This window comes from Chrysemys picta, chromosome 18 (assembly GCF_011386835.1).
Source record: "Chrysemys picta bellii isolate R12L10 chromosome 18, ASM1138683v2, whole genome shotgun sequence".
Taxonomy (NCBI): domain Eukaryota; kingdom Metazoa; phylum Chordata; order Testudines; family Emydidae; genus Chrysemys; species Chrysemys picta.
The window spans coordinates 9,979,013-9,997,641 of NC_088808.1; the positions used below are offsets into that span (position 1 = coordinate 9,979,013).

Genomic DNA, 18,629 nt, shown 5'->3' on the forward strand with positions numbered 1-18,629 from the left:
AAACCTTTCATCATTTTTGTTGCTCTTCTCTAGAGCCTCTCCAGTTTGCCCACATCTTTCCTGAAATGTGGCGCCCAGAACCGGACGCAATACTCCAGTTGAGGTTTAATCAGTGTGGAGTAGAGTGAAAGAATTACTTCTCATGTCTTGCTTACAACATTCCTGTTAATGTAGCCCAGAATTATGTTTGCTTTTTTTGCAACAGTATTACACTCTTGACTCATATTTAGCTTGTGATTCCCAGATCCCTTTCCGCAGTACTCCTTCCTCGGCAGTCCTTTCCCATTTTATTTGTGTGCAACTGATTGTTCTTTCCTAAGTGGAGCACTTTGTATTAGTCCTTATTGAATTTCATCCTATTTACTTCAGCCCATTTCTCCAGTTTGTCCAGATCGTTTTGATTTTTAATCCTGTCCTCCAAAACACTTGCAACCTCTCCCAGCCTGGTATCATCCACAGACTTTATGAGTGTACTCTCTATGCCATTATCTAAATCATTGATGAAGATATTGAACAGAACCAGACCCAGAACTGATCCCTGTGGGGCCCCACTTGATATGTCCTTCCAGTTTGACTGTGAACCACTGATAACTACTCTCTGGGAATGGTTTTCCAACCAGTTATGCACCTACCTGACAGTAGCTCCATCTAGGTTGTATTTCCCTAGTTTGTTTATGAGAATGCCATGCAATACAATATCAAAAGCCTTACTAAAGCCAAGATATACCACTTCTACAGCTTCCCACCTATCCACAAGGCTTGTTACCCTGTCAAAGAAAGCTATTACATTTGACGTGATTTGTTCTTGACAAATCCATGCTGACTGTTACTTGTCACCTTACTATCTTCTAGGTGTCTGCAAATTGATTGCTTAATTATTTGCTCCATTATCTTTCCGGGTACTGAAGTTAAGGAGACTGCTCTGTAAATTCCTGGGTTGTCCTTATTCCCCTTTTTATAGATTGGCACTATATCTGCCCTTTTTGAGTCCTCTGGGGACTTATTTCAGAGATCCTCCAGAAATTCCCTGGGGAACATTAACAACCCCTTATGGTGTAACTACTCCCCTGTTGTTGGTGGGTTTTTTTTTCCTTCCCCCAAGATTTCTCCTCTCCAGTTGTCTTTCTCCTCCACTACTTTCCTCATTTCTTCCCATTTTATGAGTTTTCGCTTGACAAGCATGGCGAGAAAGAACTTGTGCAGATCGAAACCATTTCTCAATGGGCCCTGCTCACATACTTTATTCTAAACTATAATTACGGACACTCTGTGTTAAAGATTCTGCATCCCAGTCCCTGCAACTTGTTCAAGCAAATCTAACCCTGAAGAACAAGCTCTTTAAATTCCGCAAAACTGGACTGTATTTACAGTGCCACATTCTCCTCTGACTTAAATCCCTGCCACTCCACTTCATTGCAAGGGGGTAGCCCCAGTGCAGTTGAAAGGAGAATCTGTCTCATACAGTTTCAGAGCTCAGGTTAGACATCAACTACTTTGGCTAATGCCAAGTATACATCATCCTGGCACAAATCTCCATTTAAAATGCCAAATCTTCAGCCGATTGATGTTCCATTGAAACAGGTGCACACCGTGGAGAGAAAAACACAAAGTGGCTCAGTGAAAAACAAATGAGGCCTAGTGCTGGATGGAAAACCTGGCATGGTTCATCCAATGTTTTGTTTATCCAAAACACATGGAAACTTATCTGACCCTCTTCACTCAAGAAACTGGGACATAAAGCAAAGGGCCTTGAGCAGACATATTGCCTTAATGTGCAGTAGTATCAGCAGTGATTTCCATGAGTGTGTCCATCCCCCTCAAAAAGTGGAATCCAGTGGATCCCTAACCATCTTCTGTGGCCAAAAGTAAAAGTGACAATCTATGAGTACTCTGGAGATGTAAATACCCAAATCTGATCATCTCTGAATCATGGCACTTTCTTGTTCCTATTCCTGCTCTTCTGCCTGAAGCCAACAGTCCTAACCGGCAGTGTTTAGAACGTGGGTATGAGAAAGCTCACATAACCAGTGGTCTAGCTGCCACTGAGGAAACTACGCTTATCCAGAAGAGTGGATCTCCCTGACATGCCACCTCCAGTGCCCCTGGCAAGCTGTTCCTGTGCACTGTAATTAGCTAGAGATTCAATAAAGGGTGGGCATGAAGGAACAAAGGATGCAATTAATAGCATTGCTTCCTTAGTTTGGAAATGGTTCAGTGTTTAGTACACGCACCAAGTGCACGTGTCCCCCAGGCGTTTGGGTGAACTTGCTTACTTGTTATGTTTGGTCCTGGTTAGCAAGTGGTTGTGTGACGTGTGAGGGCATTGTTGGTCATGGCTGGTTGAGTGGCCGTTTCAGGGCTCAGAGTTGGTTTGCATAACAGCAAAGGGATTCTTTTCCAGACAGCAATAAATTAAAAGGAGGGATGGTTGCAGCCCACATTGTCTATCCTAAGAGCAAATTCTTGGCTGGTATGAGAAATGCTGTAACCCCACGACATACAGCATTCCCTGGAGAGGTGCTAACTGAAGGTGTTTGCTCAGCCACCCAACCTTGCTTCATTAGCAAGTGTTACAGAAACCAAGGACCAGGGCTTTCCTTACTACACACCAGCTATTTGCCTCTGGGTGGTCAGGCTGCTCTGAAATCTTTGGTGCTTATTTAGACTAATTACATTCATGTTTTCACAAGCAGTAGCACAGGGATTGGAAGCACAACTGATTGCGGAGCGGCAGAGCTGCTTACTTTCACGCTCCGTGTGGTTTGCCAAACTGGCTCCCTTGCTCCTTTCAGCCCCTCAATTGTCAGCATTACGAACGCAGATGAAGAGCAGGGAATCAAAATAAGTTACTGACCTCCTTGTTACATCCTCCCCTCCTCTAGGGGGACGTCTACACAGCAACTAGACACCGGCGGCTGGCCCGTCTCAGCGGATTTGGGTTCGCGGGGATCGGGCTGCGGGGCTGTTTCATTGCTGTTAGACTTCTGGGCTTGGGCGGGAGCCCAGGCCCTAGGACCCTGCAGCGTGGGAGGCTCCCAGATCTCAGGCTCGATCCCAAAACCGGAAGTCTATACTGCAATGCAACAGCCCCATAGCCTGAGCCCTGTGAGCCCAAGTCAGCAGGCACGGGCCAGCCGTGGGTTTTTCTTTGCTATGTAGACGTACCCTCTAGGGCCTGACTCTACTCTCATGCCGGGTCTATGCCAATGTAATTACATTCATTTCAGTGGAGTTATTCCTGATTGACACCCCAGGGTGAATGAGAGGCGAATCGGGCCTGTTGACTTCAGTTGGGTAACTCCGGATTTACATCAGGATAAGTGAGAAGAGAGTCAGGCCCATGAACATCAAGGAGATAGTTCTGGATGTACACCCGTGGGTGAGGCAAGTCAGACCTTCTAAACCTTACATACCGTACTGTATTGGGCCTCTGAGGAGCTTGAATCTCTCCTTTCCCATGCCCTGACGGGGCATTGACCTGGTTTGGGAGTGAACCCTGCATACCAGCCCAAAGAGTTAAAAGTCAATTTTTGCATCATCTCAGAAAAGCCCTGGTGACCTAAATGCCAAAAACCAGGGAGAAGAACCGTACAAGACGTGTTTGTGCTTAAGAGGCCTGTTAAGGAACAAAGCACCCACTTGGTGTGTGAACTCTGAGGGTACAGGGGGAGGTGAGGGGCCACCGAGAATGGCTCGCTGCAGCCTGCCATGCTTATCTTGACCCAACACTTTTATCCATGGGAGGGGGGATGTACGTGGGGGTTCTTCATACTTCCAGAGTTAGTCACATCAGGGAGATTTTGCAAACATTTCAACTCCTATCTAACAACACGCTGTTTCCCGACATGCGACGCTCCTCCCCACCCCCACCCCTCAGCAGCATTGGGGCCGATTCCACTCTCACTTATGTCAGTGTGAATCAGCCGTAAGTGCATTGAAGCTACAGTGTGAAGCGGGGGTGGGGGAGAGGGTGCGGAGGACTGAGAATCAGGCTATTTGTGTTACTGTTCTCCCGTCCCTCCCGGTACCTGCCTGGGATTTCACCCTGGGAAGGAGGCGAGTAATACCCTCAAATGCATTCCCATCTGTTTCCTCCAGATTGTCCTTTCTCAGCGATTCTCAGTGGGTTATCTGAGTCTGGATAGCATTAGCTGTGTGTCAATCCATAGCGGCCCCGTGAGGAGGACTAGCTGCCTCTGGTCCATTTTGTTGACTGGATCCCAGCCATGTATCTGTGTCTCCTGTCTTTGTGCTACCTCCTCTAGGTAGTGCTTCTTCACAGTCAGAACCGGACCTGTCATGTAGCGTATGAGCGCAGAAATTAAGGGCCTGATCCCAAGCCCACAGAAGTCAACAGAAAGATTCCCATGAACTTCAGCAGGCTCTGGATAAGCAGAGATTGCAGAGAAGAGGGTTATGTCCCTTCTATAGTCTGTGATGGATGTAAAGTTGGCTACACATTATATGGAGTTTTTAGCTCAAAGAAAAGAGGGAAAACAAAAAACAACTTCTAGTTGTGAACCACAAATAAATCCTCTCAGCTTTGGTGTCACAGAGCTGACAGAATTTAGCAGTTTGAAAGGCTGAAATGTCCTCATACAGGTGGTCTCTCTCTCTCTTTTTGTATGTCTGTCTGTCCTCTCTCCCTCCAGTGAAGCTGGAAGGCAAGAAATTTAAAACTGATGAAAGGAAGCAGTTTTTTACACATCAGATCATTTAACATGTGGAACTCACTGCCACATGAATTTATCGAGACCGAATTCTTGTTAAAATTCAGAAAGGGATTAGAAACATAAGGACTTGGCTACATTTGAAAGATAATTCAGATTAAGGTGGGATGTGAATTTAAAATGCAATAATGATTCTTGAATAGCTGTGTGTGTGGCTACTCTAATTCCGGAATAATGTTTGCTCTGCTTTCCTGTGTTCTCCATGTCTCTTTGTCTGGCTTTGCCTTTGATTCCTTTTGTTAACTGTGCGTGCATGTGTGTGCGCGTGTGTGTGTATATTAAAGATAGACCCAAGGACCAAAATACAGATTTTTGACCCAAAGTTCCCCAGAGTTCCGTGCTAATCCATCCTGTGGTTTTTGGTTCTGGCCCATCTCTCAGATGTTTGTGCATGTGTGTGTGCATTCAAGATAGGCCCAAAGACCAGCATTCCGGTTTTGATCCATATGTCCCTGGAATTCTCTGTGGTTTTGGTTCTGGCCTATCTCTCATATGCCAGTGTGTGTGTATGTGGCTATGCACTCTCATTTCTCTCCCCAACCCCCTTTCCAAGTCCCCTCTTGGGCTGTGGTGTTCTCTGCCTACATCAGTTTGTTTGTGGATACAGTATCTTCGTCTGTTTCACAACAATCACTGAGCCAAGACCTGAGTTTTTAACATTCTGTCTTTCTCCTGCTACAGCAGCATTCCTGGGTGTTAGGCATCAACTGTTGCAAGGGGAGACACAAGGGAGCACAGGTCTTGGTAGCTAAATGAAGGAAAACAGATTTGTTTTTAAATGTATATAATATCTAGAGTCAATGCATATATTTGGACATGTCAGTGCTAGTTATATATGCTGTTAATGACTTGGGATCTTAAAGAGCTGTCTGAAAAACAAAGCCCGTTCATTTTGGAGTGTGTTTTTCTAGGCTCCAGCACCTAACCAGATCATGGCCCAGTGAAAAGGAATGGAAGACACCTTCTTAGTACTGGTGTTTGTTTATATTGCTGTGACACCTAGGAGCCTGAGTCATGGACCAGGCCCCTGTTGTGTCAGGAAATGTACAAACACAGAAGGAAAAGTCTCTGCCCCCAAAGAGTTTAGGGCTGGATTTTTAAATGTCTATGGGAATTAGGCAGCTAGTCACTACTTGGTGCCTTTCTGCAGCTTTAGGTGTCCAAATACTTGTGAAAATCTGGCCCTGGGGGGCTTGGAACAAACATGTTATAATTGTTATTTCTCTGGGAGAATGCAAGCCTTTCTCCTCTGCTCTTTTGTTGCTGAAGTCATGAGATTAGCCCTGTGTGTTTGAGTTTACCTGTCCTCATTCCATCCTACCATTTTCTTCCCTGTCAATGAGTGATTGGCTTATGCCCTGGAGCACAAGCATTTATAGATTTGTATCCTGTCGGATGGGACTGTGGGTGTTCTCTTTATCCATATCAATGTCCAGTACATCGATATACAACGCATAATTGCCCCGGGAGTCTCGCTGCTGTTAAAGATATCATTGAAGTGAAGATTAGAACATTATATTAGATAGGATAAAAATATCTAAGGGGTATAAAGTGACTAACACAACTGCTCACTGGATTAGGAGGAAAATACCCTTATCGCCATGTTGTTCCACTGCCGAGAACGTGTACTTGCCTCTGAAGCATCTTTTGGGGGCAGACTAGTGGACTAGTTGGATTATTTCAGTATAGAATCCTATAGGGCAGACTGTAGGGTTCTTTTAGGACAACACAGAGGAAGACATTCCCTCTCCAGAGGCTCTCATGGTGCAGAGGGATTATTCTCTTTCCGCAGATTGATAGAGTTTAAGGCCAGAAGGGACCATTAGGTCATGTCATCTGACCTCCTGTTTATCACTGGCCGTTGCATTTCACTCTATATTGAGACCTGAGATTGTCCAGTTCTGATTTCACACGTCTTTGTAATGGTTTGTTAGAAAGCAAAGAAGGAGGGGCCGACGGAGGGGGGAAGGCTATAAGGAGAGGCCCACTGACTTCATTTCGAAAGAACACCAGACTGACGTCAAACTGTAACAAACTCCAGAGAGCCAGGAAGTTCAAAAGTCAATATTTTGGCACAGCTCTGTGAGTTGCGCACAGGGAAATTACATACCTGTAACATGCTTCTTTGAAGACATCCTCTGAGACGGTTCCCATTCTTGACTCTGGAGTTCCAAAGAGTGACAATCTTGCACTGATGGCATCTCTAAAGAAGGAGCATTATCCCCAGTTTACAGGGAGAATAACTGAAACCCAGAGACAGAAGAGCTTGGCCAAGGCAAAACAGTGACTCAGCAGTAGTCAGGAATGAACTTCAGGTCTTCACTGTACCCAATAGACTCCACCATCTCATTTAAGAATATCTGGGACATTGTAGTTTGCAGCAGTCTTGCCCTGACTGGTTTGGGGATGGACCAAGGTGTAACCTATTGGTAAAGGTATTTGCTATCAAACCTCAGTGTGTTAACTGGGAATTCTTAAGTAATGAATATAATTAATACACCCTTACAGGCCTGGAAGCTCATTGTTTCACTGCCTTAACTTGTGCCTATGCTTTACCTAGCAAATACTTATACCTTTAGGCTACAAAATATCCTCTTAGCTCGTCCTGTTTTCTCCAGTTTCTACAAATTCTCTGAATTCTATTTGAATTTATTTATTTTTAGACTCTTGAAATTTCTCTTCCCTTCACACGTTTCGCAGTCACCCGGTCTTTGATTCAGTTCTTTGGGCAGTGCCACAGCTTGACACAAAACCAGTGCCCTATTCCACCTGAACGGTTGAGGCTTGTGAAGGTGAAGTCAGACGTGCTGGGTGGTGGTTCGGGAGAGCACCGAATCCGTGCCCGGCGTTGGCTCTCGGAGCTCTTTTCTTAGCTTCTTTGTGTCCCCGTCTCAGGCTGCCTCGTTGTGAAATAAAGACCGTCCCCCCGCCCCCGGCCCGTCTTTCCCGTACGTGTGTGTAAAGAGAAAGGCACGTTGTACACAGACACGCAGGCACATGTACGGAAGGGATAGCTCCATGGACAGAAATGGTAACTATGTGTGTAAGTGCATGGTCCACATTCTTCGATGTGCCAGTGATGGATGGATACCGATAGGGAACAGACAGATCCGAGCTCGATGGCCTGGAGAAAAGTGCATATAAAACGAGGGAGCAGAGCCAAGCGAACGAGAGTGAGCAAATGCTTGCTGTACTTGCCGAGAACATTTGAACAGGTTGCAGCACTGTCCTGGAAAGGGTTGTGGGAGGGGAATTAGGTCATTAACTCTGTCTGCGCAGATGGGAGAGACTCTTGGGAATTCACTTCAGGCAAGCAAGACTCTCCCCCACCCCCTTCTCTTTATGTAAATGCCATGATGCAATAGGCTGAAATCAACGTCTGTTAGCCAAGCACTCCGGGCTGTTACTGCAACTCCTGCACGCTCTTCTTTAAACAGGCAATGAGGAGATTTTATTTGCACAGAGCAAAATCTCCCGCTCCCATTCCTTCCAAGGTTTCCACCCACTCAGTCGTTGGGCCTCTGCACTTTGAAAACACCAAGCATTTAAAGGCTCACTCTTGGTGAAACACATGCACCTTTTCATCAGTGTTAAGTGCTAAGCGGTGTGCGGGGTACAGTGCCTGCCCTGAGGAATTTAAGCCAAGGTTTTCAAAACTAGGTGCATAAAATTGGGCATAAAAGTCCACCTTTAGCCACTTAAGTAAACTTGCTTTTCTAAAGCGTTGAGCACGTGTCGTCTCCTGTTGGCATCAGTGGGAGCTTTTGAGTGACCGGTGCTTTTGAAAATCAGGTCTTATTCTGGAGCCTAAATATCGATTTAGGAGCCTATCTTCAAGCACGCGAGTTTGAAAATCTTGGCCTTACTATGTAGAACTGGGCCTTTATCACTCCCATTACCTTCAGTGCATGCAGGTTCCTCCCCTAAATGACAGAACAAGATTGGACAGGACCCAGTGCACGCCAATAACTTTGACTCTTGGGATGCCGAAGTTGTAATCTTGTCGTGAGTTAGTGCTTATGGGCTTTGTGGGAGCAGGGGGCCTTCAGGAGAGGCTGGGAGCCTGGCATTGGGATAAGGAAGGGCAATCCAAGCACAGTGATGCAGAAGACTGCTGCAAGCCTGACAGAGAAAGCTCTAGTTCTTCAGACAAGCACGTCCGTATTGATAATATGTCGTGTGGCAAGGGTCCCACGTTCTATGCCTGTAGGCCAAGGCCTGAACCTACCGAGCTCCCCTCTCACCACTACAGATTGTGTCTTTGGGTACGTCTACACGGCAGCCATGGGTGTGAACGGCCTCTGGTGGAGATGTAGCTGTACTCCAGCTAGCTCTCTACAAACAGAAGTGAGGACACCACAGGCCAGGCTTCAGTGCCAAGAACTACGTGCTTCGGGGGAGAGGGGGGAGCAGGCTTGTGCAGCAGCACAAGTTAGCAAGCTAGCTAGAGCGCAGAGAGCACGGGTATGTCTACCCAAGCTGCCATTCACATCCCCAGCAACAATATGAACAGACCTTTTGAGATAGGGCTGTAGTGTGTTGGGGAAGCAGCGTGGAAGGCTCGCACTGCTGTTGCCTGTGCTGTACCTGTCCTGTCAATGGACAGAGGACTGAGGGTCCCAGTGCTGACAATCCAGTGCTTGAATAAATCACGCCAAAAATAGCATTGAGTCAAGGAAGCCAGCTGGTCAACTGTTCTCTGAGGGCATCTTGTGTTTTGAGACCTGTTCCTTATCCACATGACTGTCGAAAAGTGTGTTTCCTCATGCACTTCCCTGTGTTTTTGCCTCTATCCCATAGGTTATTCCTTTCCCTATGTCCTGTGACCTACAAGCAGAATGTGCTTGCCTAGACCCCAACGCTCAAGAGAACAATCAGAAGGATGTACGCAGCTTCGGTCGCGGGTAACGTCCGGCAACATGGAATGGACGATCACACCGCTAAAGGCAGGCTCGGAGAGACACCACATCCCTTTTTGGTATTGTCTTTAACATTTAGCTGCTCAACTGGATGGCATTTCTGCACCAGGGACCTTTAGAATTCACCCAGTCTGCCTTTAATTTTTGTCCAAGGAGAACTCAAAGTGGGGGGTTATGTATTAAGTATATCTTAAATAGCAAAAACAACAAACAAGCAAAAACAAAGAGTCGAGTCAAGACTTTTAAGTATCAAAACAGCATGTGTTTATGCAGTTGTGCGCCCACCTAATTTGAACTGTTTGTATCTAGATCTAAGGCGAGAAACAAGCCATATATATATATACAAATTTATAGAGATAAATAGAGAGATTGAGATCAAAGCAAACACACTTTCCCCTCTCCAGCGCTCATAACTCAGAGCATTCATGGAAGAGGCTGAGCTCTCGGATGAAACCAGGCCAAGCCTATATTGATGCTGAATGCCAGGTATCTCATGCCCAGGGCACTGAGGTTAGGATGGGTTCACCACGGTGAATGTCTTTCCAAATGGCCAGACGGATGAAATGTGGGTTGCATTATCTTATCATGGAAATATTACACCCAGGCTAGGAGCTTTGCAAACTGTACTGGGCTTTTCTGTGCGGCTCCACTAGCCTACCTCCAGCCTGCAAATTGCAGCCTACACATGGGAGAACTCCGAGACGTTTGCTGGTGGGCAGACCGTCCCGTGGTGAAGCAAGGGCGGGGGCTAGCGAGTGGATGGGCTGAGGATTGGCATTTATGAGTTAGGCTGGCACTGAGGATTGGAGATTATTGCTCCTGAGGGAATAGGGAGGGTAAATCAAACCCCCATACTTGTCGTTGGAGCATGTCTGCTGCTGCTACTCCTGCTGCTATGTCCCATACAACTAGTTTCTTTACTGTGTCAGGACAGGGTGACAACAACCCCAAGCAACCAAACAATCTGCCTTAAAGCTTACCTACAACCTGCCTTTCAGACCCTCTGGTTTTCTCCTCAGCACTGGGGCAAGAAATCAGGACACCAGCCAGCCAAAGAGATTTGCTGCTTCACCTCCAGCTAGCCAATGGTTCTGCTTACGCCTCCCCTTTGGTATGTGGGTATATTATATTGAAGAACCTCTTTGTGCTCCTGTTAGCGCAGGAGGAGAGGAGAGGAGAGGCAGAGAGCGCAAAGGCACAAGCCGAGGGGAAAGAATGGCTGGGGACAGTATTAGAGTTTTGAACCCGGTTTGTCAGTATTAAATTCTCAGGCCTGTGCGCGGATCCATCCCACATAGCGACTTCAGTGCAGGAGATCAGCTGCTTGGAACCTTCCAAAAGGAAGGGCATTAAGAGAGGCTACCCTCACACCTCCCATCTGCCCCCTCCTCTCCACCCCCAGTTCTGGTCCTGAAAGGTGCACATTCCACTGGCCGCTCCATCATTTCTTAATTGGGATTCAGCATCCTCTGGTTGCTCAGATCCCATTGAGTCAATCTGATACCCAGCGGAGCCAGTGTGGACATTGCTGCTACAACCCATTCCAAACATATCCCTAAAGTCTGCACGCGAACGGCTGGATTTGCATCCAGGGCTCCTATTGACAATAACGCCTCCCTGAAAGGGTTAATCTCCCCTTCTGCAGGGCTTTAAAATGGGCTCAAACAAGAGGCGGGTCTAACGTTGCCTGACAAGGGAATGGCAGCGGCATTTTAGAGCTTGGGCAGCTCATTTAAGTGCATTGACAAGGGCCACGGGGCCAGATGTGGGACCTCTAGTGCCCAGCTCCCCTTGAAGCCATCCTAGAACCGGCTGCTGTCCCTTGAACCACTGCAGCCCAGAATGAACCGTCCTGCTTGCCTGATCTTTTAGACTCTGGGGAAGGGAAAAGATGTGGTGGGAAGGGCAAAAAATTCGCATTTTAAGCCAAAAGAGGAATTCTTCTTCAACTCAGTGATACCAAAAGCCCCCAGTGCTTCATTGCCCAGCTTGGGCGTCCCAGTGGTACTCACTGATTTAGGGGCCTTAGGACCGCTCCCTAGACCTAGACTTTATTTCGGTTGGGTGTAGTCAATGCCCAGCCTTCTACAGAGGCTGCATCTCCCTTCCCCAGCCATGGCACCCCTGGGGGAGCTGCCGGAGGTTGTAAAAATGGCTCGACATGGGAAATCAACATGCTTGTAGGAATTGGGGTCAAGTTTAAGGATCCAAAGAGAAAGGGCCAAACACATCCCTGGACTCACTCTGTTAAAGCTAAGGCCATTAAACGAGTGATGACCCCAAAACAATTCCAGTCTGGGAGGGCTGGGGCAGTGAATCTGTCGTAAATCTGCTGCAGGGTCCCACATCCAAAGCCCTCTATTGATTCAGAGAACAGGTACCGGTCGTGGCTGTCATGCAGGCATCCCACCCACCTGCACGCACGCGCTCACTGTTGCCCTCCCAAGGACAAAAGGATTGGTCAGGCATCATGATCTTGAGCATCCTCAAATCTAGCTGAATAGAATGGGAGCTGCACTTACTCACAGCGATCCCCTGCAGCCCTGAGTCCTTTGCCTCTCTTCTGAGGCTGCCAGCCACACGAAAATACACGTGAGACGGTGGCATTGCCCCTCCCCCGTGCTGGCAGTTTGCTTCGTGTATCATCAAAAGAGCTCACAAGCCCCAGATGCCCTTTAAATGCCGACCGCCTTGTGTCCTCTATGCCCGAGGCAGGTTGGCAGGAGCTCTGCTCTGTGTCCCATGTCCTATTTGCACCGCCCAGAGAGCAGGGGCAGCTATAACGTTTCAGTTATACGTATTAATATGGGTTTGGTTTATATCTATAGTTTCCCCAGTTAGAACACTACCCTGCATAGAGCCCCAAAGGCGCATACTTGTCTCGTGCCCGCTGTGAGCGCCTGTGAACTCAGGGCCAAAACAGCCCCTTTTGCATAGACAGGGATCAATGCGGAGAAGATAGGGCAAGCTGCTGCTCACTGAGATTTGAGTCCTTCTTGCTTGAGGGGGTAGGGCTAGTGTGGAAGGAGATGTGGCCTCTCACCCATAAAGCCTCACAGGCCAGTCACAGCACTGCAATTCCCGGTCTGCCAACAGTGGCAGACCCCTCTTCAGGGCTGAACCTCCATGCTGCTCTTTTCCCCACTGGGCCGTGCATCTCCCCCGACGGAGCCCACAGCACCAGCAGCGGATGTTAGCGCTGCTTCGCGCAGCATTCCCTCCCATGGGCTTTATTAGAAGAAAACCTGGGTTGGCATGTGCGTGAGGGGGCTCCTGATTCCCATCTCTGCCCCCTTGCGCTCCCTAAATGCAAGCCTCCCATTACGCCTTGCCTCTGTGCATAGGTGGGTGAGTGGAGGGGCCGCAAAGGGACGTGGGCCCTTTACCACCCTCCCTCGGAGCGGTCCTGAGGAAAAGATTGATCTAATCCTTGGCGTATAAGGGGTTAACTCTTTCAGGGTCCAATCCAGCTCCCATTGACTTCAGTGGAAAGACTCCCATTGACTTCAGTGGGGGTTGGATCAGGCAGGAGGAAGAGGTGGGAGGGACACAAGCCACCAAGCAAATGCACAAAACAAAAGATATAAAGCCACCGAAGGCAGCTGCTCACTTGGTGCAGGTCCCGTTGCACCTGCCTGACTGCCAGAGATGTGGGGCCAACGCTCCACCCCACAGTAGCCCTGAGTGAGGTGATCATCTTCGCTTGGAGCAGGGTTTGCCCAAGCTTGGCTCCTGCTGCTGATGGCGTCCATGGCTAGGAGGAGGGAGAGTTAGATCAGAAAGCGGTGAATCGTGCGTGACGGGGTGGAAAACCCCTATCAGCTGCTACCCTCCACCCCAAAACGGACTGTGCTGGTGTCCAGGCTTTCTTGCACATTCTGCTGCCCCTCGCCCCCATGGCTGAGACAGGAGGGTTGTGCCAGAGGGTCGTTCAGAGTCAGGTTCCAGCTACCTCCCTTCCGGTTTTGGTTTCACTTGGTTGTAACTGTCGGTTTGTTCTAGGTTTTACCTGTGTTTAAAAAAAAAAAAAATTAAAAAAAAAAAACCCCAAACAACGGTTTCTTGCTGCAACTGATTCAAGTGGGGAAAAAAATAACAACAAGGCTTTACAGAGATAAGAGAAAGAGGAGGGGGAAAAAGAAAGGAAAAAAAAAAGATGCATGATCCAAACCTGAGAAGAGCAAAACCTATTTTTGTGTGTTATTCGGCCAACTGAGTAGAGAGTTAGACACTTATGTGTAGCTATCCCTAGAAATACAGTGAAGTGTTTATTGCATTGTCTGGGGGGGTTTCGGGGTTTGGGTTGTTTTTTTTTTTTTTCCCCTTGTGCTTTGTGACAAGTCCAGGAAATAAGGCTAGTTTGATTGGTTTTTGTTTCTTGCAGGGGCGGGGGAGGGAAGTTGGTATATTGTTGTTTTTTGGAGGGTGGGGGTGGGTGGGTTCATTGCATTTATTTTTTCCAGATTTTTTTTAACGTGTGTATTTGTGCTTTTTTACATTATCCAACTGTACATATACATTTATCCAGTATTTCACTGTGCTCCAATTACTGCACTCAAAAATCACTGCACAGTCTGAATTCAGAACGACAAGACAGAGAGAGAGAGAGAGAGAGGAAAAGAAAATAAAAGAAAAGCTGCTAAATAATCAGACAGGTAATTCCAATTAGTTGGGATTAGGGGCACTAAACTTTTCCCCGTTTCCTAGATTCCATCCCTTGATTTCCATGAGAGTCCAAACTAGAACACAAGGAGGTGACTGAATGGGTTATACTGACCCTTAGGTTGGGATTTCCTAAGGGCGTTAGATGCCAGTACTTTGGTGTCTAACTCCCTTGGACCGCTTTGAGAATCCTCGCCTTAAGGCCTCATCTTGCAGTCTTCTCACCTGCAAAACTCCCACAGACGCCAGTGAGAGTTAGATGTGTGTTCAGTCTGTCACTGGGAGAAGGCCATGTGCAGAGAGTTGATATCTTCAAGATACATAGCCTGATTCTGATCTCAGTGGTATAACTCCATTGACTGCAACTGAGTAACTTCCGCATTGCACCATCCTGGGGCCCAATCCTGTCTCTCCAATAGGCTGAGTTCCTCCAAGAGGCGCTGAGTACCCTTAATTCCCATTGACTTGCGGGTGTTCTGCACCTTGTTGGATTGAGCCCCATGTTCCCCTTGATAGAGTTTAACCATTGAGCTCAAGGGGGCTTGGTCAGGACTTACTGAGAGCAGACCCAGATCTGTCAAGCTGTACTTCCTCTGAGCTCCAGTTCACTGGGGCAACAGGGACTAATGCAAAGGTTAATGGGTTGCTCTTGCTCCCAGTGAACCCAGTTTTCAGACTCTCAGTGGAGTATAGCAGGATGGGGATGATGTTTTCATTGTAGTAATATTTTGTAGCAAACCATTTCCCCCCCCTTTTGGCCCCATTCTACAGCTCTGAGATTCAGTTCAAATCGAATTGCTTCCTCTGTAGCCAAGCACAAGTGCATGAGTTGGCTTGACTAGCGTCAGATAGAGAGTCTTGGCGCTACATGTGCAATATTGGCCGTGCGGGGGGAGGCGGAGCTAATGAGGGTCATGCTTGAGCCAAAAGAACTCGGTTCTGAAAACGTTTTTGGTTCGGATTTTTTTTTTTTTCAATCCATGAGGTCACAATTCAGCCACCCGTTGTGATCTTCTGAGTACAAAGAACCAGGGCTGTAACGAGACATTTTTCACCAGCAATTCAAGAGGGAGGAATTGGAACCATTGTGGAGTTTGCATTGTACGGCCTCTGTAATCATTTACCTGTCTGTAGATGTTGGGCTGAATCTTGTTCCCATCAACGCCAACAAGAGATTTTTTTTTTGTTATTGACTTCAATGGGAGCAGGATTGAGCCATATTAGAGAGATATATGCGATATATATAATATTATATGTGTAATATTATATATATGTGTGTAATATTTACAAATAAAACTGTGATCTCATCTAGAGAAAAAAATGTATTCATAGTACCAACTGCTCTTCCATATTTATGTATCATATTGTATCTTTTTATTATTGTTATAATTATTATGTTTATTATTATTATTATTATTATGGAATCTTTCTGGCACTTTCTGGAAGCCACGTCAACCAATAATCCAAGGAAGTGCTGAGGAGCTATTTTCACACGAATTCTACTGGTCTACTGTATACAAGAAAAATGAAAAAAAAAAAAAAAAAAAAAAAAAGGAAGAAACAGATAAACAAAATACAGTTCAGCCCTTAATTCTGTACCTCACGCCTGTACGTTTGCTGCTCCTATTTTGGGTTTTTATTTTGCATTCGTTTGTTTTTAACGGATCTAATTTAAGTCTCCAAGCAATATATAAAGATGTAAATAGTAAAGCTTATTTATTAAGATTGTCATCTTTTTTTAATTTATATTTACACAATTGTTCATCTAATTTATTTCTTTTTTTCAATACAGTTTTTAACAGTTGTCCTTTTTTTTGGTTCATGAGGTTTTTTTTTACCATTTTCACAGAATTTCTTTATACAGGTTTTTTTTTTAAAAAAAACAAAAACAAATTCCTCTGGTCTTTCAAATACAGGTCACATGTCATTTAAGAAAAAAGAAAGCTATGTCAAAGACATAAGAAATATTTTGCCATTGTTGATTCCTATACTTTAAAGTTCTATATTATATAAATATATAATACCTTGTATGCTTCAATATTTAACTGTGTGATTTTGTATATATATCTTCATACACATGCTCACACATCTAAGAGGGTTTATGTCCCCTGATGCCGGGAGAACAGAGAATCAAAAACACAAACAATATAAGCTTGTATTAAAGAGTTCTGAACTGGAATTTTTTCTTGTGCCACATCTTGTTTGGTTTCTTGTGGTAAGTGGACAGTGGACATATTACTACCTAATATGTATTGAAAAGAACACTGGCCTTTAGTAAGCACTTGGTTACATCTGTTACAGGGATCCTAGAGTCGGCTACCACAGGCACGCACGCGCGTGTGTGTGTGTGTGTGTGTGTGTGAGAGAGAGAGAGAGAGAGACAGACAGACTGACTGTTGGGTGGGAAATAGTTTGAATAAAATGCAAAATGATTGCACTACAGGCAATGAAAAGACTTACAGAAGCAGTCCATATGGTGACTTTTAAATAGTATGGAGTCTTACTCCCTTGCTACCTGGTGTCTTTGCAATTGTGGAACTGGGACAGTAGCCTCCAACCGAAGCACACTGGCCACTGCTGAACCAATTAGTTAAGACCTTGTTAGGGGTAGGTGCCCCCATTCAGGAAAACATTTTACATGTTTAAGTCCATCTCTATTCAGGAAAACACTTAGGTATGTGCTTCCATCAAGTCCTCATCAATTGCTTATATTTAAGCACATGCTTAAATGCTCTTCCTGCAGTGATGTTTGCCTGATTTGTGGCTAGGATCCTTCACTTTACTAAATGCAGAGCAGTTATCCGTCTAGGTTTTTGTGTAGCTGCATGGAAAAGTGAGGTTTCACTGGTTGCTGCTCATCAGGCAAAAACATAAATTGCCCCCAAAAGAGCAAGCTCTGTGATGTCTTGAAATCCAAGATCCCTGCTAGTAACTTAAAAAGAATGATGAACATCATGGTAAGTGTGAATACTTAAGACATAATCCTTAACATCATAAAGAGTAGGTCTATACTTCGGGTCCGGCGGTAAGCAATCGATCTTCTGGGATCGATCCCGAAAGTGCTCGCCGTCGATGCCGGTACTCCTGCTCCGCGAGAGGAGTACGCGAAGTCGACGGGGGAGCCTGCCTGCCGCGTGTGGACCCGCGGTAAGTTCGAACTAAGGTACTTCGACTTCAGCTACGTTATTCACGTAGCTGAAGTTACGTATCTTAGTTCGAAGTGGGGGGTTAGTGTGGACCAGACCAAAGTGTGGGTCACTACAAAGTGCTTCTACAGCTATAGCCTCGTGCTATCTATTGGCTTGCTGTGTTCCCAGACCACATCAGGTGATAAGTGAAACAATGGCACACCTAATTGCCAGTGCCACAAGTTCACCCTGGGATCTGAAGGTCAAGCTGGGTCCTTTGTGGTTCATGCCTCACCAATAAAGATTCTGCAGTGGGACTCCAGCCAGCTGTGGTATCGATTGTACACATGCCAGGAGAGAAGGTGGTTCACTCTCACATAGCTGCTTGGTCTCAGCAGACCTGACCACAGTAACTAATAGTAACAATTTGAATTTGGTCTCTGAAGTCGGCAGTGTGCACAAATAGAGAGAGAGAGAACACAGTCGTGTTTAGAGCAGGGGTGTGTGCCAGGGTGGCAAACAGGGCCATGCCCCACCCCCCCCAGTCAGTGCGGGGAGAAGGGGGAGCCAGCTCCACCAGCCCTGGAGCCACGGTGGGGAGAATGAGGTTTTCTGGCAGGGGAGAGCCAGCTCCTCTGGCTGGGGGGGGGGAGTAGAGAGGAGGCAGAGAACTAGCTCCGCTGGATGCTGAGGGTGGGGCGAGCCAGCTCCCGTGGCCGCGGGCGGGTCCTCCCAAAGCAGCCAAATGTTTATTCCTGTGCACAACCTTGGCTTAGCGATACTTACACTTCAGCAAAAGCCAGCATGGTTTGCATATCAGGGTACACCTCGGCTGGTCCTTGGTTGCTACCATGAGCCGTCAGTGCTTCTATGCTCCTCAGCATTAGCACGCCTCTTACAGGTCTGGCAGGGAGGAACCGGTGCTGGCTAAGCACGGTTTCCGCACAGTATCACTGAATGACTGAGGGGCAGTTACACTCTCTCTTTTGCATCTCGGTGACCCTCCCCCTGGCAGGATTTTTTTTTTCTTCCCCAGATGATTGGTCCCCAGTAGGCTCAATTTTCTAGTCTTTTAAAAAACGCAAACAAAGGGATTTTTGCCCCCTTTTCACGCCAAAGCCAGACAGTGGCCACCACAAAAGCATTGCCACACTGGGGCCACCCTCAATGCAAGGGTATTGCTGATGTGT

The 18,629-nt window shown here is 46.6% G+C and overlaps 1 protein-coding gene across 2 annotated transcripts in view; it reads left to right on the top strand.

Annotated features, from left to right (window-relative positions):
• The window catches only part of PAPPA (pappalysin 1), a 229,160-nt gene extending 215,456 nt beyond the window's left edge, over positions 1-13,704 (top strand). For both annotated transcript variants that reach the window (XM_005301373.5, XM_042859693.2), the window contains exon 22: positions 9,531-13,704. In XM_005301373.5, the coding sequence (XP_005301430.2) occupies positions 9,531-9,638 (108 nt within the window). In that variant the 3' untranslated portion in view covers positions 9,639-13,704. The remainder of the gene's footprint in view (positions 1-9,530) is intronic.
• The last annotated feature ends 4,925 nt before the right edge of the window (positions 13,705-18,629 follow it).